This window comes from Topomyia yanbarensis, chromosome 3, assembly GCF_030247195.1.
Source record: "Topomyia yanbarensis strain Yona2022 chromosome 3, ASM3024719v1, whole genome shotgun sequence".
NCBI classification, from domain to species: domain Eukaryota; kingdom Metazoa; phylum Arthropoda; class Insecta; order Diptera; family Culicidae; genus Topomyia; species Topomyia yanbarensis.
Genome location: NC_080672.1, coordinates 164748479 through 164766781, shown reverse-complemented (window position 1 = coordinate 164766781; position 18303 = coordinate 164748479). Strand labels below are relative to the sequence as shown.

At 37.4% G+C, this 18303-nt stretch overlaps 1 protein-coding gene across 6 annotated transcripts in view; it reads right to left on the bottom strand.

The window, feature by feature from the left end:
- Positions 1-18303, bottom strand: part of LOC131691638 (ras GTPase-activating protein raskol) — a 439624-nt gene that overhangs the window by 205090 nt on the left and 216231 nt on the right. Inside the window, exon 1 of one of the 6 annotated variants that reach the window (XM_058978198.1) lies at positions 4748-4758. The exons of the other annotated variants lie outside the window; for them this stretch is intronic. Within the exon in view, the coding sequence (XP_058834181.1) occupies positions 4748-4751 (4 nt within the window). The 5' untranslated portion in view covers positions 4752-4758. Of the gene's footprint in view, positions 1-4747; positions 4759-18303 lie in introns of those variants that run through there. 6 annotated transcript variants of the gene reach the window in all.

Here is an 18303-nt window from a genome sequence, read left to right as displayed (position 1 = left end):
TGGATTAAAACAGGTTTTTCTTCTTCTGGTAGCAAACGGGAGTAAAAGCGAGCAAGTATCTTTTGCTCCTGTTTACTCCTGACTTCCATGTACTGGAACAAACCTATTATTACACGAAGCGAACGTGCAGAAACGAATCAAACGCATCAAAGTAGTCCCTGGCACAATGTAAGCGATGATAATTGTTGTTTTATATGCTTTACTGGTATTTGAAAACATTTGCCTAAATAATTGGTGAAATGAATATTATTGTACGATATTTAACTGAATGAATAACATGGATTTTTGAATGAATAATTTTTCTTATCACCACGAGTCGCATCAGGTTCATTTTCAGTCGTCAAAAAAGAGCTTCGATTATTTATAACTCTACATGCCACTAAGTAGGTCCAAAAGCTTTGATATATTTAAAAAAAAATGCAAAATCGATGTTAGAAAAGCTCGTTCTCATTTCGTTCTAAAAGGAAGTGTTTCCGATCTCAAATACCAGAGCAAGATATGATTAGCTAAACCATAGATGTTGTTGTGGGGGGTACCCAATTAGGCATAAATATGTTAGGCATACGAACATGTGGCATAATACGGTAGGCAGAATGGACGTTATGTATAATAGAAGATTGGCGTAATGGACGTTAGGCATAATTTATCATGAAGAAGGTTCACTTCAAGGAACTTGATTTTTGGCGGTGATGGCCTCGGATGTTTGAACTATTTTTGATGTTACGGAAATACTCTAAAATCTGATCAAACAAGACCAACGTTTTATTCTGCTGTATATGATTAAAGAAACCTTTTCTCAAATAAATGAAGCAAACCAAATGCTTGGCATGCAGACACTCAGTTTACGTTAATTTCTCGACGTACAACCGAAAAATTGCACATGACTAAGCTAATCAACTCTGACGAAAAAATCCATGCACCATGCGGACTGTGTGGCTGACCGTGGTGAACGATCGCGCTCCGTTGCAGAATGGTGTACGGATTTTTTCGTCAGAGTTGGTCAACTTACACATTACTAAATCTCATTTGTGTTAAGGTATGAATAACGCACATTAAATTGGATTAGTTCTTACATGTATGGTGTAATTGTCCAAGAAGAAAGTATATGCTTTGAAGAACAGCTCATGAAAAAAGATTGATGTATTTATTTTATTAACGAATATACGAATATTTCTACTTCTATTTTGATTATCTCCCATATTATTCAGTTCAATGATTGTATTTTTGAGACCATCAATAGAACTATGGAAACTGTCTAAGATGATGCAGAGCTTTTTCGTGCACTGTGACGAGTTATCGAAACAAAAAAGGTATCGTCACAAACATAATATCCGTTGCCGGATGCTGTCCATAATCCATATTATTTTTCTCTATTTTTCAATATTTTGATACATTTTTTCCTTTTTTATTTCGACTAATATTTTCTTTCCTACTTTTTAACGACATTCAATTAACCAGAGATTACTGAGTAGGGACAGTTATGAAAATTTTGAGCCATAGTACTCAAGTGAGAGCAAGCATGTGCAATATACAGATCGGAAAACTAAAAGTGGCAGGGCATTATAAACAAGCTTAAAATCATACAGGCTAATCTGTTGTCTTCTGTTGGTAGGAGTCGAGTTTAGGCAGCATAACTACGAATCACGCAAGTCTACCAATATGTCTCCTGGTAAAGACAAACTTGACCCTCTTTACCGTGAGAACCAACTGTCGGTTCTCACGGTAATAGGCTTGAAATCTGCTTGAATTAAAACTGTTCACTTAAATGAAGAAAGAATCCAGCACATCAGCGGAAAATATACAGAATAAAAATTCAGTTTGTAATGTAGGGGCAAACGGGGCTATTAAGATCGTGAGGATAATTCAGACCCCCTTTATTTCTCAGAAAATCGTAATACTTTCTGACTGGCGTACATATTCGTGGAAGCGCCATTCTGAAACATTAATTTTGAGTTTTGACAGATGAATATCATTCTGCAGTTTTTTTAGAAGGGCGCTACAACGCCACAATGGGAAACAATTGAACCAAAACTCGATTTTTTTGAAAAAGCTAAATTACGTTTACCAAAAAAGGTATTTTTATTATGTATTGCACAGGTAGATATATAGAAATGGTTCTGGTTCTGGTCCAACAAACATGTATGATGAACCACGCCTGCTAATTCGTCGGCCGCTTTGTTCCCATCAATTCCTTGGTGGCCAGGTACCCAGAATGTCACTACTTTATTCCGAGTTGCCAGTTGTTGTAAATATGTGATGCACTCCCAAACCAGTTTGGACTCACATTGCGACGACCTTAATTTGTGTACCCGTTTTATCTCAATTGCTCCCACAATTTATGTATAAAGTTAAACCGGGTTCTGCATTTCAGAAAGAGGCCCTAATTCGTCGCATCATATAAGTGTGGAGTGAAACAAGAGGTTGAAAGCGGCTGATCAAAAGTATTTTTTTATATTAAACAGTCTAGGGAATCGATTGAGCATAGTTAGAATGACCGGACAAAACATGTGTTCCCGTTATATCCCAAATTTCTCCCATAACTCAAGTGTGAAGTTAAAGGCTGAAGAAAATAGTAATTCTTATGAACAAAATTCCGAGAAATCGATTGAAGATAGTTACAATGACCGCACGAAACGTGTATACCTGCTTTACTATAATTCTTCCCATTACTCAAGCATTAACCCTCCAGAAGTCACGCTTATGGCCCACTGAACGAGCAGCCGCTGGTTCCCAAAGACGATTTCGCTAGAGAAGCGTGCACTCAGTGCACCAGCGCGACTGCCGGAAGGTTAAGTTAAACCTGGCTGTGCTTCTCGGAAAGAGGCTGAATGCGGCTGAATGCGGCTGATGAAAAGATGTGTTTCTTATATCCAAAAAATTCGCGTTCAGCCTGTTTCTGAAATGTAGTCAGGTTTAACTAAAAACACGAAATATGAGAAGAAGTGTGTAAAACTGGTTCACACGTTTCGTACGGCCATTCTAACTATCTCGAATTTTCATTAATAAGAAATATTTCATTTGATACGCGCACTCAGCCTTTTTATTAAATGTGGAGTAAGAAATAACTTCCAACTTCTGTTCATATTCTGGAAACTGGAGTAAAACGGGTACTCATGTTTCGTGTAGTGGATTTTTTTATCTTCAACCGATTCGAGGTCGAGGTGAGCATATCTGTTACTTCCACGTATATGGCACCCCTATCCCATTATTGTATTGAACTGACATAAGTCAACATCTCAGCGGGCACACAAATTATGGGCCCCACTGACAGTTCAAATTGTTCTGCTCGTTTTGCTTGAAACTCGATTTTTACTAGTCAAATACTGTGCGGCATGACTCAAGTGTTTGACATTTGTCAAAAAGCGAAAATATTGGACAGCTAATTGAAGATATGTCGTCGCTGTTGTGCTATCTTATGACAAACGCCATTTTGGGGTAAACTGAGTTAGATATGCCACATTATTTGTCTAAAAAATCTCTACAAAGTGGCGTTTACAGAATTTTGACATTCTGCTTGGTTACTGAGTTATAGCGAGAAACGTGCTGAGCAATTTTTTGCTTCAAATGACTGTGTCTGAGGATTGGCTCAAATTATCTTGATGTATAAGATGTTTTTATATGTAAAACTATCTGAGAAACACAATGGCATAATCATTTTCAAAACAAAAATGCTCGAATTGTGAGAAAAATGCAATTTTATTTTTAAACTGGAAATATAGCATATTTGGCAACACTGTAACCAAAAATAACTATTTTTTCTAGATTCCCTGACTCATTTCCTTCAAAATGCATCTCACCGTTTGTTTATAGACCAAATGAAGCCAAAGATGTGAATAAAAGTTAATAATTGATGATTTTTTTCTATGGAAAATTTTCCATGCACGAATATGACACGCCGTACAAATTTTGTCATCAATACACACCTATGACACGTGTGAATGCGACTTTTGTTTACATTCATAGTAAAAACTCACAACATAGTCAACCGATCTTCGAAATATTTGAAATATTAATACAGAATAGATAAAAGCATCAATTGTCTTCTTTGAGTTGTTTATTCCATTTATAACATTCAAGATATTCAATATCAAACTTTAAAAATCGTTTTTCTCGAAATGGGCAAAATGGCGCTTGTCATAAGATAGCACAACAGCGACGATGTGTTGATTTGGACATGTCGGTGAATAACAAAAACTTTACACCATGGTGCACCAACAAATTAAACGAACCCGATTCTGTTTATTGTGAGTCGACCCTAACGCGACGTTTTAGATGTTGGCTTTGAAATAATGGCGGCGTAGCAGATACCTGGTTGCTGGAAACACCAGATAAGATGAATCTGCATCTGCTAGGATACCCTGGAAAATATACTAGAAATCGGATACTGATGTGCACACAAACTTGGACTGTTTCCGCATTTTTTATCCCAGGAAAAAAACATCTTGCACGTTTTAGTGCGAAAGAAATGATTTCATTTTTGTCGCCAGCTGCCAATCCCTTTGATGTTTAACTGAAAAATCCGCAACTTTCGTAAAATGGCAATAAGTTTTTCGAATTTCTCATCTTACACAACTGAAGTTTTTTGAAGTGAAACGAAAATTTGGACAGTAGAGAGAGTTAAGTAAATTTAAAGGTGATTTAAAGCTCTTTCGGAGGTTTGATCCCCCGAAGTCCTCCCACACCGTCTTTGATTTTACTTGATTAAAACTGTTGATGTGGGAGGAGAAATTTAATCATCAAAACTCACCCATTGTAAACGTCGATCTCCACACGCAGTTTAGTTCAGTTTTAGGGTACAAGAGCAACTTTTTAAAGTGGCAATTTAGTTACCATCAAAAACCAGTCTCTTGAAAAATATCAGGACTCAAATAGGTGTTAGAAAACTTACCTGAAAATAAAAGAAAAATATTATTATTATGTGTTTGTAGCTATATCAAATATGTATTATGTAAAAAAGTGAAACTCCTGGTAAATCTTTTTTTTGTGTGCAAGTAATCAAGTTCTGGTACAATTCCATATTCATAACAAATGTAGATGACACATAGCTTAGGTGCGAAACTCCAAGCAACGTAACAACAGCGGTAAACCGACTCTATTTATAGTAGCACAGCATCTCCAGTCGGCAGACTGCCATGAACCGCGACACTGTCGGGAATCCTCTAAAACTGAATGTGTTGTACGTTTGAAGCGGAGTTTGTAAATCCGCTACATGTTTATTGCTGCGTGGTTAATCTGCAGACAAGGTTTACCGCCGACTAGCAGAAATGAATGCGCCAGACTTCTGTTTATGGTGATGGCAAAGATGAGGCGACGTATTTTGAATATTGAAATAAGCATGGCGACACGATTGGACTCTGGCTGCATCAAAGGCCTCCGTCCAAGAGACCATCTTGACGGGGACTGGAATAAGGGTGCTTGAAAGTAAATGACGCCTTTTAGTTACCGCATATGCTTTCTTACGTGTTACGTACGTGGATTACATCTCAGCTAAAGGACAACCCATGAAACAAGATTAATCATGAGTGTGATTAAAATAGACGCAGCGAGTTAATTGCTCCTGTGAGATGAAAAATTGTGAAAACTAAGAGACTAACAAGTAGTCACACCAGCTAAGTAAGACTATAATGTCTGCCGTGGTGCGATCTTGCGTCACACACTTTTGCGCTGTTTTGCGTTTAACCGCATCCTCCAGGTCGAGCATTCGACCGAAGAACCATGACTCGTAGTTTGCGTCTAAGCAAGGGGCGGAAATTGCAGCGATGATATAAAAAAATTAACTTTCACTTGAAACACCATTCATTTTTGAATAATTTATGAACATATAAAGTGAATAACTTTTATCGATTTACGCTTCGTCATGAAGAAGACCAAAATGAAGCACTGCAACGCAGGAATTGAACACAATAACATAACTAAGACCAGATTTTTTTCAATGTGATGCAGTTTTCAGAGTAACCGTACAATGCGTAATTCACAGCAAGCATGGACTCTACAAAACTTGTAACGAAAAGGGGTTAGGGAATATGCGTGTGCGTTCTCAATGTTGTTTCATGCTGAAAATGGTGCAGACGAGAGATAGCGGTTCCAAGAAATATATCTTACACATTGATGCATAAAGTGTAAATATTTTTATCGCAGTGTAGCGTGAGTTAATTTCTCATGGGAACGATTTTTCTGGTTTTATATGACAACATGAAAGGGAAAATGAATCTAGAACATTTCTTTCACACTACTTTGACGAACGGAAATAACAGTTCAGAACGGTTGAAAGCGTTCTTCTAGTTGATTTTTCCTTAAATCAAAAACGATCGAACTAACTCAGGCTTTACGGATTAAACCAAATTTAGTTGATTGGTAACATTCCAAAATGGTTCTGTCTACGTAAGTTTTTGCATTTTTACATTCCCTACATTGCAAAATATGCTGGCATGGAATGCATTTCCACTGTTGGGAGGAAAGTTCCAGTCTAATTGCATTTTTTTATAACTTGCTCCTCAAGCAATTACCACATGATAACCATTCTTCAACGACTCGAGCATCTACAGTTTTTGTTTACTTTCGATTCCACTGCAGGTATAAATTGTTATCTTTCACTTAATGTTCATGTTTCTTGCACAATTGGTTTCCTCTTCGCTTGAAAAGAAAACATAGGGCTGCACTCGGAAGACGCATAGTTTTATTTGTTTTCCCGCTGAGTTTGCCTCAATCCTGATCGACTTTGCTCTTATATCTCATTGGAACAGGTAGAAAACCGTAGGTGATATGTTTTTAAATATTTGTGCGGATATCAGTGAACAAATCAAAAATAGGATTTTTGCATGACCAATTCACTAGTTTACAGTGATTTGTATCCTCACAATATTTTTATCATTTCCGTAGTAAAATGGCCCGCTGAAAACGAAAATGCGATTAAATTTTTTTGTATGGAACAGATTTTGAGATATTGCGAAAAAAGCCGCTCTTGCATTTTTAAAAAATTGGCCTTTCACTTCATCACAAATATCTCCAGTTGTACTCTACTGATTTTAATGATTTTAATATCATTTGATCGACAATTGCAAGACCTATCAATTATTTCTAGAACATTTTTGGTCACTATTACAATTAGATCTCTATTCAGTAATTAATTAAAAAATAATTGCTATTTCTTGCAAAATTTTGGATTTTTTTTTATTTGACGGTAAATTACTCAAAGAAGAACGATTTATTAAATATTTTTTGTTCGTGGGTATTGAAATATGATCAATTACGAAAATAATGAGCGGTTGTTCATTGGAATCTAAATAAAAATATAGAAGTTATGAGTATCTTTGTAAAACATAGAAAAAGTCAGTTCTTCAGAGTTTTGCGTTTCACATATAGAAAGGTTATGCAATCGGTCGGAATTTCGACTTTTCAACCGATGCCCGCAGAGCCGAATATCTTATACCATTTGACTCAGTTCGTCGAGATCGTAAAATGACTGTATGTGTGTGTAAGTGTGTATGTATGTATGTACATGTACATGTGTCAAACAATCTCACCGACTTTTCTCAGAGATAGCTGGACCGATTTGTACAAACTTAGTCTCAAATGAAATCCATCATTCCATCGGTCGCTATTGTTTTTTTTTATTGATCCGATTTCCGGTTTCGGAGTTACAGATTGAAGAGTATGATCACACTGCAACTTCATATATACACTGGTACCACCATGATGTCCAAATGATGCAATACATATTATGTGTGCAACATTGCTAGGATTTGCGTGTCTAGATCATTGATGACCCACCGAAGTCAGTTTGACCACATTGGCCACCTAATATAGTTCTTAATGCCCCGGGGAACTTACCAAGTCCCTACGTTAATGTCATACCTATTTCTCAGCGAATTCTTTACCGATTTTTACAAACATCGTCCAATCATAGGTCCAATTAGATAATACATCTTAGTAAAGTAAACTTAGAAACTATGCACCACCTTCAAAGAGCTTTTGCCCACTGGATGGTGCTACAGTAAATATTAAAGGAAAATAAAATTGAAAATAATAATAATAATAATAAATGAAAGATACAACAACAATTCCCATTTCTAAGTGATCCGACTTCCGGTTCCAGAATTACACGGTGATAAGCACGAACACGCAGCAAATCTCGATTTCAACGTATACGGCGATGAATGTAAAAAGGTGATTTTTTTTCCAAAATGTGACCACAACTGCTTGGATTTGTAGCTCTAGGTCACTAACAATCATTCAAAGTCGCGTTGGCCACATTGGCCACCATCGACGGTTACGGAAGCCCCGGCGGAAGAATCCAAATTCAGAATAACAGGTACATCCATTTCTCAGTGATGACTGGACCGATATGACCAAACTTGTGTTACGTCATTTTAAACTGTTATTAAATTTTATTTCTATTCGACTTCCGGTTACGACTCCGATGGGTCATCAACGATCTGGACTCGCAAATACAAGTAATGTTGCACACATTTTAATATGTATTGCATCATTTGGACATCATGGTGGTGCCAGTTTATATATGAATTTGCAGTGTTATCGTACTCTTCAATCTGTAACTCCAGAACCGGAAATCGGTTCAATAAAAAATCAATAGCGATGAAAAGGAAGTACCTTTCATTTGAGACTAAGTTTGTACAAATCAGTCCAACCATCTCTGAAAAAAATTGGTGAGATTGTTTGACACGTGCACATATACCTATATACATACACACACAAACAGTCATTTTACGATCTCGACCAACTGAGTCGAATGGTATAAGATATTCGGCCCTGCGGGCCTCGGTTGAAAAGTTGAAATTCCGACCGATTGCATAACCTTTCTATATCGTCGGTGTTAAGTCAGACCGGACTAAGTCGCAAAACATCAAAAAATGAGATAATTATAGCAATGGATAAAGAATTTCGTCAGCTACATTCGACTCTTGCCAGATTTGAAATATTTAACAATAAACAAGAATTACGGCAAAAATTAATTTGCAATCATAATGTAAAGGATGCTGCGATTCAAACTTTAAACTCGTGTTTCTCGAAATCAATATTTTGTCACTTAGTCCGGTCTGACTTAACACCGACCATATTAGAAAGGCAAAACTCTGAAAAACTGACTTTTTCTATGTTTTACAAAAATACTCATAACTTCTATATTTTTATTTCGATTCCAATGAACAACAGCTCATTATTTTCGTAATTGATCATATTTCAATACCCACGAATAAAAAAATATTTAATAAATCGTTCTTCTTTGAGTAATTTACCGTCCAATAAAAAAATTCAAAATTTTGCAAGAAATAGTAATTATTTTTTAATTAATTACTGAATAGAGATCTAATTGTAATAGCGACTAAAAATATTCTAGGAATAGTTGATAGGTTTTGCAATTGTCGATCAAATGATATTAAAATCATTAAAATCGGTAGAGTACAACTGGAGATATTTGTGATGAAGTGAAGGGCCAATTTATAAAAATACAAAAACCGATTTTTTCGCAATATCTCAAAATCTGTTCCATACAGATTTTTTTCAATCGCATTTTCGTTTTCGTCGGGCCATTTAACTACGGAAATGATAAAAAAATGTTGAGGATATCACAACATTTTGAAATTTGTAAACTAGTGTTATGAGATCGTTGAAATTCCTTCGGGTTTCCACTGGAAAGACGATCTTTGTAGGGTATTTTTTAAAAATGATCAATGAGCAAGTTTTGTGAAAACATCGAACAATTTCCAGTGGCCTTATCAAAGGATTACACAAATGGCCTAGGGCAAGTGAAAAAATGCTATGATCACAATTGGCAATAATGAAACATTGAATGTTCTAATGAACACCCACTTTCCTGGGTCGGTTGTGAAAGACGAGAATTTGACAGGACAGGATTGTCCTAACAGGATTTGAGGGGCATCACACAAACTGACCTGTCAGATTTTTATACCATTTATAATGAAATGGGCTATCAGCACCTTCGAACCCTACAAATCTCCGGCTCTAATAATATTCTTCCAGAATTTCTACAAAAATCAGTAGACACAATTCTTCCGGATCTACTGAACAACTTGAGATCCAGTTTTAGGCTTAGGCCGGCACACCTATAAGCTGGAAAGAAGTCAGGGTAATATTTATCCCCAATAACAGAAAAAAAGCCTTGACATTACCCAAAATCTTTAGACCTGTCAGTTTGACATCAACACTTCTAAAATTGATGGATAAACCACTCTATTCGAACGAAGCACTTATCGAAAGTTTCGCTAAAGAAGTACAAATTTGCATTTCAAAACGGAAAATCTAAGGAAACAGACCCACATACCTTAGAGATACTAAATGAAAAAACTCTCGATTACAAGAAAATAGCAATTTGCGCTTTTCTTGACGTCGATGGTGCTTTTGATAGTATATCCTACATATAAATTCACAAGGGCCTGCCAAAAGGGGAGTGGAAAAATCAACAGTGGACTGGATTCTTGCAATGCTCCAGAGTCGAGAGATTACAGCCACGTTGGAAGACACGGCCAATAGAGGCTATACCCAGGGAGGTTTGCTATCACACCTGCTCTGGCCACTGGTGGTGGACGATCTTCTCAATGATTTGACTGAAATGGGTTTCGAGATTGTTGGATATGCAGATGACATTATTCAAATTATGAGGGAAAAATATGAATCTGTACTAAGCGATTGGATTCAATTAGCCCTGAACTTCATCATGACCTGGTGTTTCAAAGAGGGACTCAACGCGAACCCTGCAAAAACGGTCATTGTACCGTTGTCCAATAGGAAAAAAATTGAAGTTGGTTCCCCCAACTCTCAGTGGAAAACCTAAGTGTGAACCTAGACAAATTGAATTGGAGCACCTGACATACGCCGTTAATAAAGCAACTACAGGACTGTGGACGTGCAGTAAAGTAAAGACCACCATTGTGTGGTGGCCCAAAGTCAAAAAAGACCTCCCAAACTAAACTAACTAAAGTTCAGAGCTAGCCTGCCTCTCTATAACAGGCGCAATGAAATCAACACCTACTAAGCTATGGAAGCCATGTTCATCTACCTTCATTCCACAAAACATGTTATGGTGAGGCGAGACTTGGCTCTCTGCGAGTTCTGCAGGGTAAACAACTATTTGATGGGGATTTAAATGGTCACCTGAGTATAATGAAGGAACTAAACCTAAATTCTCTTTTGAACACAGTTCAAGATAAAATGGAGGCTAAACCGAACATCGAGGTCCACATAGTGGATCGTCCGATATGGGATGTAGGAGGTCTCGTACTACCTCAAGGTACAATATCATTCCATACGGATGGTTAAAATGGGTGGGTGACCTGACTGGTTCGGGAGTCTACGGACAAATATTGAAGAAGCGATTCAATAGGAATGAGGCCTACAGTTTTCCAGGCAGAGGTATCAGGAATCAGGAATCAGAATATATTGGCTTAAATAGCACGTTCTCCGAATGTAGTCGGGGATTTGTACCTTGCCGTGCGTTTTCATCAAGGAAAGTAGAAAGTGTGGGGAAGTAGAATTGGAAGGGTGGGAAAAATAACAGCACAAAAAAAAATGCAAACTGCAGGTAAGTTAATCTCACAAGTAGTTCAACTCGCCTGCGAGTAAGCCTACTACTCTTCACCACATTGAATGAGAAACTTTAGTATGGATCTGAGTTTCAGTCGTCCAAAAATGGTGTCGTCTATGTAAGGACTGCCGAAAACTCGAAATCGCAATTGCGCTACTGCTGGACAGTTGCATATCAGATGATATGAGATTCAGTAGTCGGATTCAAAAAGATCACATGAAAAAGACTCAGCGCGCTGAATAGTTCCCATGTGCTAATTGAGTTTCCAGTGTCCGGTTAAAGCCCTGGTCAGCATGCCGCAGTGGAGCTTCGAAAAATGATGAGATTTTTCGAAATCACTGGGCACGGTTTTTCTAGAAACGTCTTTGTTTGGCTACACGTTATAGATAGTGTTGAAAAATGCTTTGTTCTTCGATTTGTGTTCGGCACGCGATCACTTGCTTGACCGTGATTTGTCTGAGCTAAGGGCTTTGATTGCAGCCTGACTAGCGGAAGTTTATAGCTTTGCCGGACAAACTCAGTTTAAGGGCCGATTATACCCCGCACATAATCGCAAAGATTTCTGTTTGGAATACAGTACAGTATCTACCTACTGAGTGAGATTGTTCCAATCTCATTTCACGACAGTAGACACCAGCACCAGTACGTCCCTCCATCAGAGAAACGTCAGTGTAACAAACCATTTGCGTTTGTTGTTGTCTTTTCATATAGCCAGGCAACCACTCCTCTCGAGAGGGAATCTTCACATAGAATGTCCTGTAAGGAAAACTACATGTGAGTGTAATATTGCGGGAAGCAAGAATATCTTCACCCCATGTAACCATTTGTGACCACAATCGCGTATGACTGGTAGCAAGATCAACATGGTTACTGTTCCAAAGCCCAGTAACCTGCAGTCTGTATGCACATGATAGTGCTTCTTGTTTAAGTTGTAATGGTTTGATATTTAGAAGTGCCTCAAGAGCAGCGGTCGGAGTCGTGGTGAAAGCACCAGTCAACGCCAGATGATTTAGCTTTGACTGGACTGTCATCACCTGCCCGAAGGCCATGCACGCTTTCTTGACTCTGAACTCAATGTGAGCAGACATATTCAGCTTGAAATCCAATATAACTCCAACGAATTTGACTTGATCTGCACACAGTAGCTCAGAATCAAAGAACTGCAAGGGATGAACCCCGGTTGTTATTCACTTCTTCGTTAAAAAACCATTGAACTTTTGCTTGGGTTAACTGATAATTTAACTTGTCAACACCACTGTTCGACAGTCCTTAATGCTTGTTGCATTAAAGTCAAAGATTGTTCCGATACAAAGTTCAGTAATTAGTGTTTGGTAATCGTCAGCAAACCCATTGGTTGGAAATCCCAAGCTCATTGAGTTTCTTCAACAAGCCGTCGGCAAGCAAGTTCCATGACAAAGGTGACAGAACGCCACCATGAGGACAATCGCCAATACTCAACTTCCGTATCTCAGCCTATCGCAGTGATGAGCAAAGAATGCGGTTACTAAGCATTGCGTTTATCCAACCCGAGATACATGCAGATATCCCATGACCGTGCGTCGCTTCCAGAATAGACTAGAAGGACACATTGTCAAAAGCACCCTCAATATCTAGGAGTACACCCAAGCTAGATTGCTTGAGCGAGAAGGTTTTCTCAATGTTGTAAACAACATCGTGAAGCAAAGTGATCGTGGATTTCCCACACTGTTATGCATGTTGCATTTTGTACAGTGGATATTCAACTAAACTAACGTTCCTGATGTGATGATCGATTATATGTTCCAAAGCTTTCAGAAGAAATGAATTTAATCTGATAGGCCTAAGACTTTTAGCGTCTTCATAGCTTGAGCACCCGACAGCAAAACTGTAAAGCATAATCTTTTTCAAGACATGTTTGAGAATAACAATCCTTTTGCAGTAACACGGGAAGTATTTCATCTTTCCCGGGAGATTTGTATGGAGCAAAGCAGTCAACTGCCCACTTGGCCGATTCAGTGGTAACCAATGTGGGTGCTAACGCCCACGAGTCTGAATCACCAGAATGAGATCTGTGAACATTATTCAGCTCCGGATCGATCGACAACCTGGAAAGTGTGCGTCGAAAAGACAATTAAGAACATCTTTTTCGCCCGTCACATAAACACCATATCTGGTTTTTAAGGAGTTCATCTGAAAATCTTTCGCTTTCGAGAGAAATTTATTTAACCTGCTAGCCTCGTTCAGATTAGAGACTACACCTGCTCGGATGTCTGTACGAAACGAAACTACAGTCATGCAAGAATCGCATTTCCTTGCAGCAAAGAGCACTATCGGCATTAAGGTCGTCGAAACGTGAAATGTGAGTCCAATCTGGTCTGAGAGTCAATAACACCTTTATAACGACTGGCAACTCGGGATAAAGTAATAATAATTTGGGTACCATGCCATCAAGGAATCGGTGGTAACGAAGTGGCCGACGAATTAGCCAGGCGTGGTTCATCAAACATGTTTGTTGGACCAGAATCATTTCTACACAGAAAAAAAATATTTTGTAATTTTAAGTTTATTTTCATGCACATATTTGGAGCATGAATATAATGTAAAATCAGTTCCACCACAAATACACACGACTTGTCGTGCTTTCTTCAACGAATTTTATTATAATTTTACATGTGCATTGAAAATTACAGCTACTTTAAACGGAAAACCAATGCACCTCAATGTATTTTTACTCGAATACCGCTGTAAAATGAATGACATGTAATATTACACGATTAAAAGTGTCAAATTGTATTTTGTATTTGTATTTTTGTATTTGTATAAAAAAAAGTCCAACTGACAATTTGTCTTAATGAACTATACTAAACTAAGGTAAACTAAACATAATTAAAATAGTGACAATACACGGCGACGAAACTGCGAAGAGTTCATGACGAAGTCGAAAATTTCAGCAAACTCGTTGAAGCGACGACTCATTGCTAAAATTGGACTATTGGTAGCGTAGTTAGTGCTGCGCATTTCAGAATGCAGCAGGGCTCGAGGGCGAAGAGAACGGGTAGGCGCGTAGAGGTTGATTTGCGCTAGTAGCTCCGGATCATCATATTCAGCCAGCAGAATCTTTGACACGAAGGTAGCTTGCGCTGCATGTGTCCGGCGTGTTAAAGTATTAAGTCCTAAAGACGACAACGGTCCTCGTACGGTGGCAGGTTTAATGGATCGTTCCACGGCAATTCACGTAACGCATATCGTATGAATTTACGCTGGACTGCTTCGATCCTAAGGCTCCACGTAGCTTGATACGGGCACCAAACGACGTTTGCAAATTCCAACTGCGGGCGCACCAATGAGCAATAAAGAGCCTTGAAGCATAGAGGATCCCGAAATTCGTTGGATATTTTGAAAATAAATCCCAGCAAACGATTGGCTCTGTCGATGGTCGCTGAGACGTGATGAGTATACGTTAGCTTATCATCAAGAATGACTCCTAGATCCTTCACGTGGTCAACGCGTTGTAGTAGAGTTCCTGCGATGTTATAGTTGAAGGTAACCATATTTCTCGTTCGATAATAGCTGATGACAAAACATTTTGCAACGCTAAGGACCATCATGTTTCTTACACACCAGCTATAAAAGGTGTCAATAAGATGCTGTAGCTCACGGCAATTGGCTTCATTCCGTATAACAAGAAAAAATTTTAAGTCGTCGGCAAAAAACAGCTTTCCTCCACGGCTTAGAACGAAAACCGCATCGTTCACGAACAGTGAAAAAAGTAGTGGACCTAGCGTACTACCTTGAGGAACTCCGGATATGCTGTTTTATGCTCCAATTGATTTTAACGTAATTTTCAATCAAATTTTTGATTCAATCTTTGTATGTTTACATTCGTATTGATTTACATGTCGTTAAAATTTCATTATTTTTTGGTGTATAGGCATATCTATCTGTGCCATCAAACTAGAACTATCAGCTTGGGCAAGAGACCAACTACTAAACGACTGGTGCAACGAAGAAAACGCTCGACAAGCTAAGAAATTCATACATGGCAACATGCTGTCGAACTTTCAGGGATTCTCGGTTATTATTTGTTTTGCATGTTTCTCAATTAAATACTTTTATCCTTATTTTTATCGTGCGCTGTTCTCTCGAATTGTATATAATGTAAAACATTCTAGCCAGGGGCTGTAAATTAGTTTAAGTCCGACGAAGCAGTAGCGATGTCGGACACCACACGACTTGAAGCGATGTGGCGTAGTTACATTTGGTAACAACTTTATTTATTTATTTATTTATTTATTTGTTCATTTATTTATTTATTTATTTATTTATTTATTTATTTATTTATTTATTTATTTATTTATTTATTTATTTATTTATTTATTTATTTATTTATTTATTTATTTATTTATTTATTTATTTATTTATTTATTTATTTCATTACGTCTATTGTACATAATGACTATTCGCCCTAATGTCCATTCGGCCTAATGACCGGACACTGTCCTGTCAAGTATCATCTGAAAAATGGCAAAAATCAAGATGACATTCGCCGATTCTGTAACTACGAGCTCGAAAGCGCGGAACATATTCTTTGCCACTGTTTCTTCGAAGGAAGTGATACTTCGGAAAGCATCTTATAACGCCTCGCGCGGTATGGCATACTTGTCCCAATCAGTTCAAAAGATAGCCTGAATAGTCGTCGCAGTGGCAAAGTTTCTCCTATCAACAACAACAAATTGTGAGATATATGCTACGACTAGGTTTCATACAGACAATATTCGTACAATATACTAATTTTTCGAACATACGATGAATCATTCAAAATTCCATTTGATCGCTTTTATTTTTATTGCAAGTTTTTCGTAAAAACCTCAAAACGACTTTCGTAGGCTTACGAATTGGTCCATTAGTCAAACGAATTGGTTGATGAAATATATAGAAGTCTTTCTAATATTTACGAGTACATTTCCTAATAAAAACGACCTTTTTCCGAAAAATCCTCAAAATATTCGTGCACAAAAAGTATGCATCACTGAACGAATTTACTCGTAAATGTGCTACGCATAGGTTTCACAAAATCAACTTTTTTTTAAATATATGAATTTTTTACTTTTTTTTTAATATGAATACAAACTGTGTTTAAAATAGCTGCTCGAAAATTCAACTTTCATGAAATTATTTCGAATGATGTTGACAAATATAACTTTTAATTCGATCATATCGAAATTTATTGTGTACTATTTACAAGCTTCAAAAGAGCTTCATTTTTCGCACATAATATGAATAATGTACATACTATTAACGAAATTGATTCGTAGTCAACTTACGGAATTCATTTTATGTATCGAGCTTATTATCTCGAAAAATCGATTTATTTCTTCCGCGTATTAGAATATCGATATGGCAAAATCAATTTTTTTCTGAAAATACTCATCACTTCAAAATATGTTCGTAAATGTTTGTATTGCGCTATTCACCGTTTTCGCAAAAGATCCCCCACAATATTTATTAACCAAAAAATTACTAGGGCAGTGAATTTAACTTTCGTAAACATTTTTCATAAATGTTCCGAACAATCATTATAGTTAGCACCCACTAATGGTAGGCACTTCGAAATAAAATCGATTTTGCAAGATCGATGTTTACAATTAAGAAAAAATCGGTGTTGTCAAACATCGATCCTAAATAACCGAATGAAAAAATGATAGATAAAAATATGAAAACTTTTGTACGATGAACGAAAATAAAATCGGGCGACTAACGAAATTGTTCGATATACGAACAATAAATTCACCCTTTATATAAATATTCGTACTATATACAAACATTTAGTAAAAGGACCAAATATTTCGTTTCATTCATGAAAAATAACCAAAAATAACATTCGTTCGTTCGAGTCGTCGTTGAGCCAGTGTGTGAAATGAATGAAACCAACTATTCACAATGCTTCGTTGCAAAAAACAACGAGTGAATTCGTGCATTGTATGATCATTTTCGTTCCATTCACGAATTTATGTTTTCAGTGCAATAAAAATGTAATATACATTTTCAAGTTTATAATCAACATAAACAATAATGAAATCCTAGCGTGCATGATTGAGAGAGACACAATTGCACTACTAGGTGTATTAAGACAATTTTTTTAATTTGCATTTCTTAATAGTGCAAACAATATCACTCATACGGTAAAAACCATTCAATAAATATTACATAAATGTCGGCTCTTTTGGTGGGTCCTCAATTTTTACGTTCACATTCACACAATTAATCAAACAGCTTCTTCCGAACGAAGTGTTGTTGGTTTTCCTTCCTATTCCCGGCAACGGTTGTTTCAATTCGGCTAAGCCTGCACAGCCCACAATTGTCGATAGGGTGAGGAGAGAACTCATTGAAATTCCACCACCGCCCGTCAGCTACGCCACCAATTGAACAATTAACGCGAAAGTGGACCGAAAAAATTTGCCGCCCCATAATAGTTTAACGACTCGGCTACCTTAGCTCAATGGAGCAAAATTTCTTCCCGTTCGTAAAGCAACAAATTAACTCAATTTGTAGATTCATTGTTGGCTGGTACTTCGGAAGTTGACGATTCTATTCTTTTGCCGAAGGAATGCATGCGCCGTTAGCAAATTATGCGAGCACAGTTGCGAGTGAGAGCGGCCTGAATGACATTCCGCTTTAAATCAGTCAGTCAACCCGCGGCAGTCCGATTTGAATTAATTTATTTACATCATTAAAAACAGTACTGGTAACGGTGAGCAATGCAA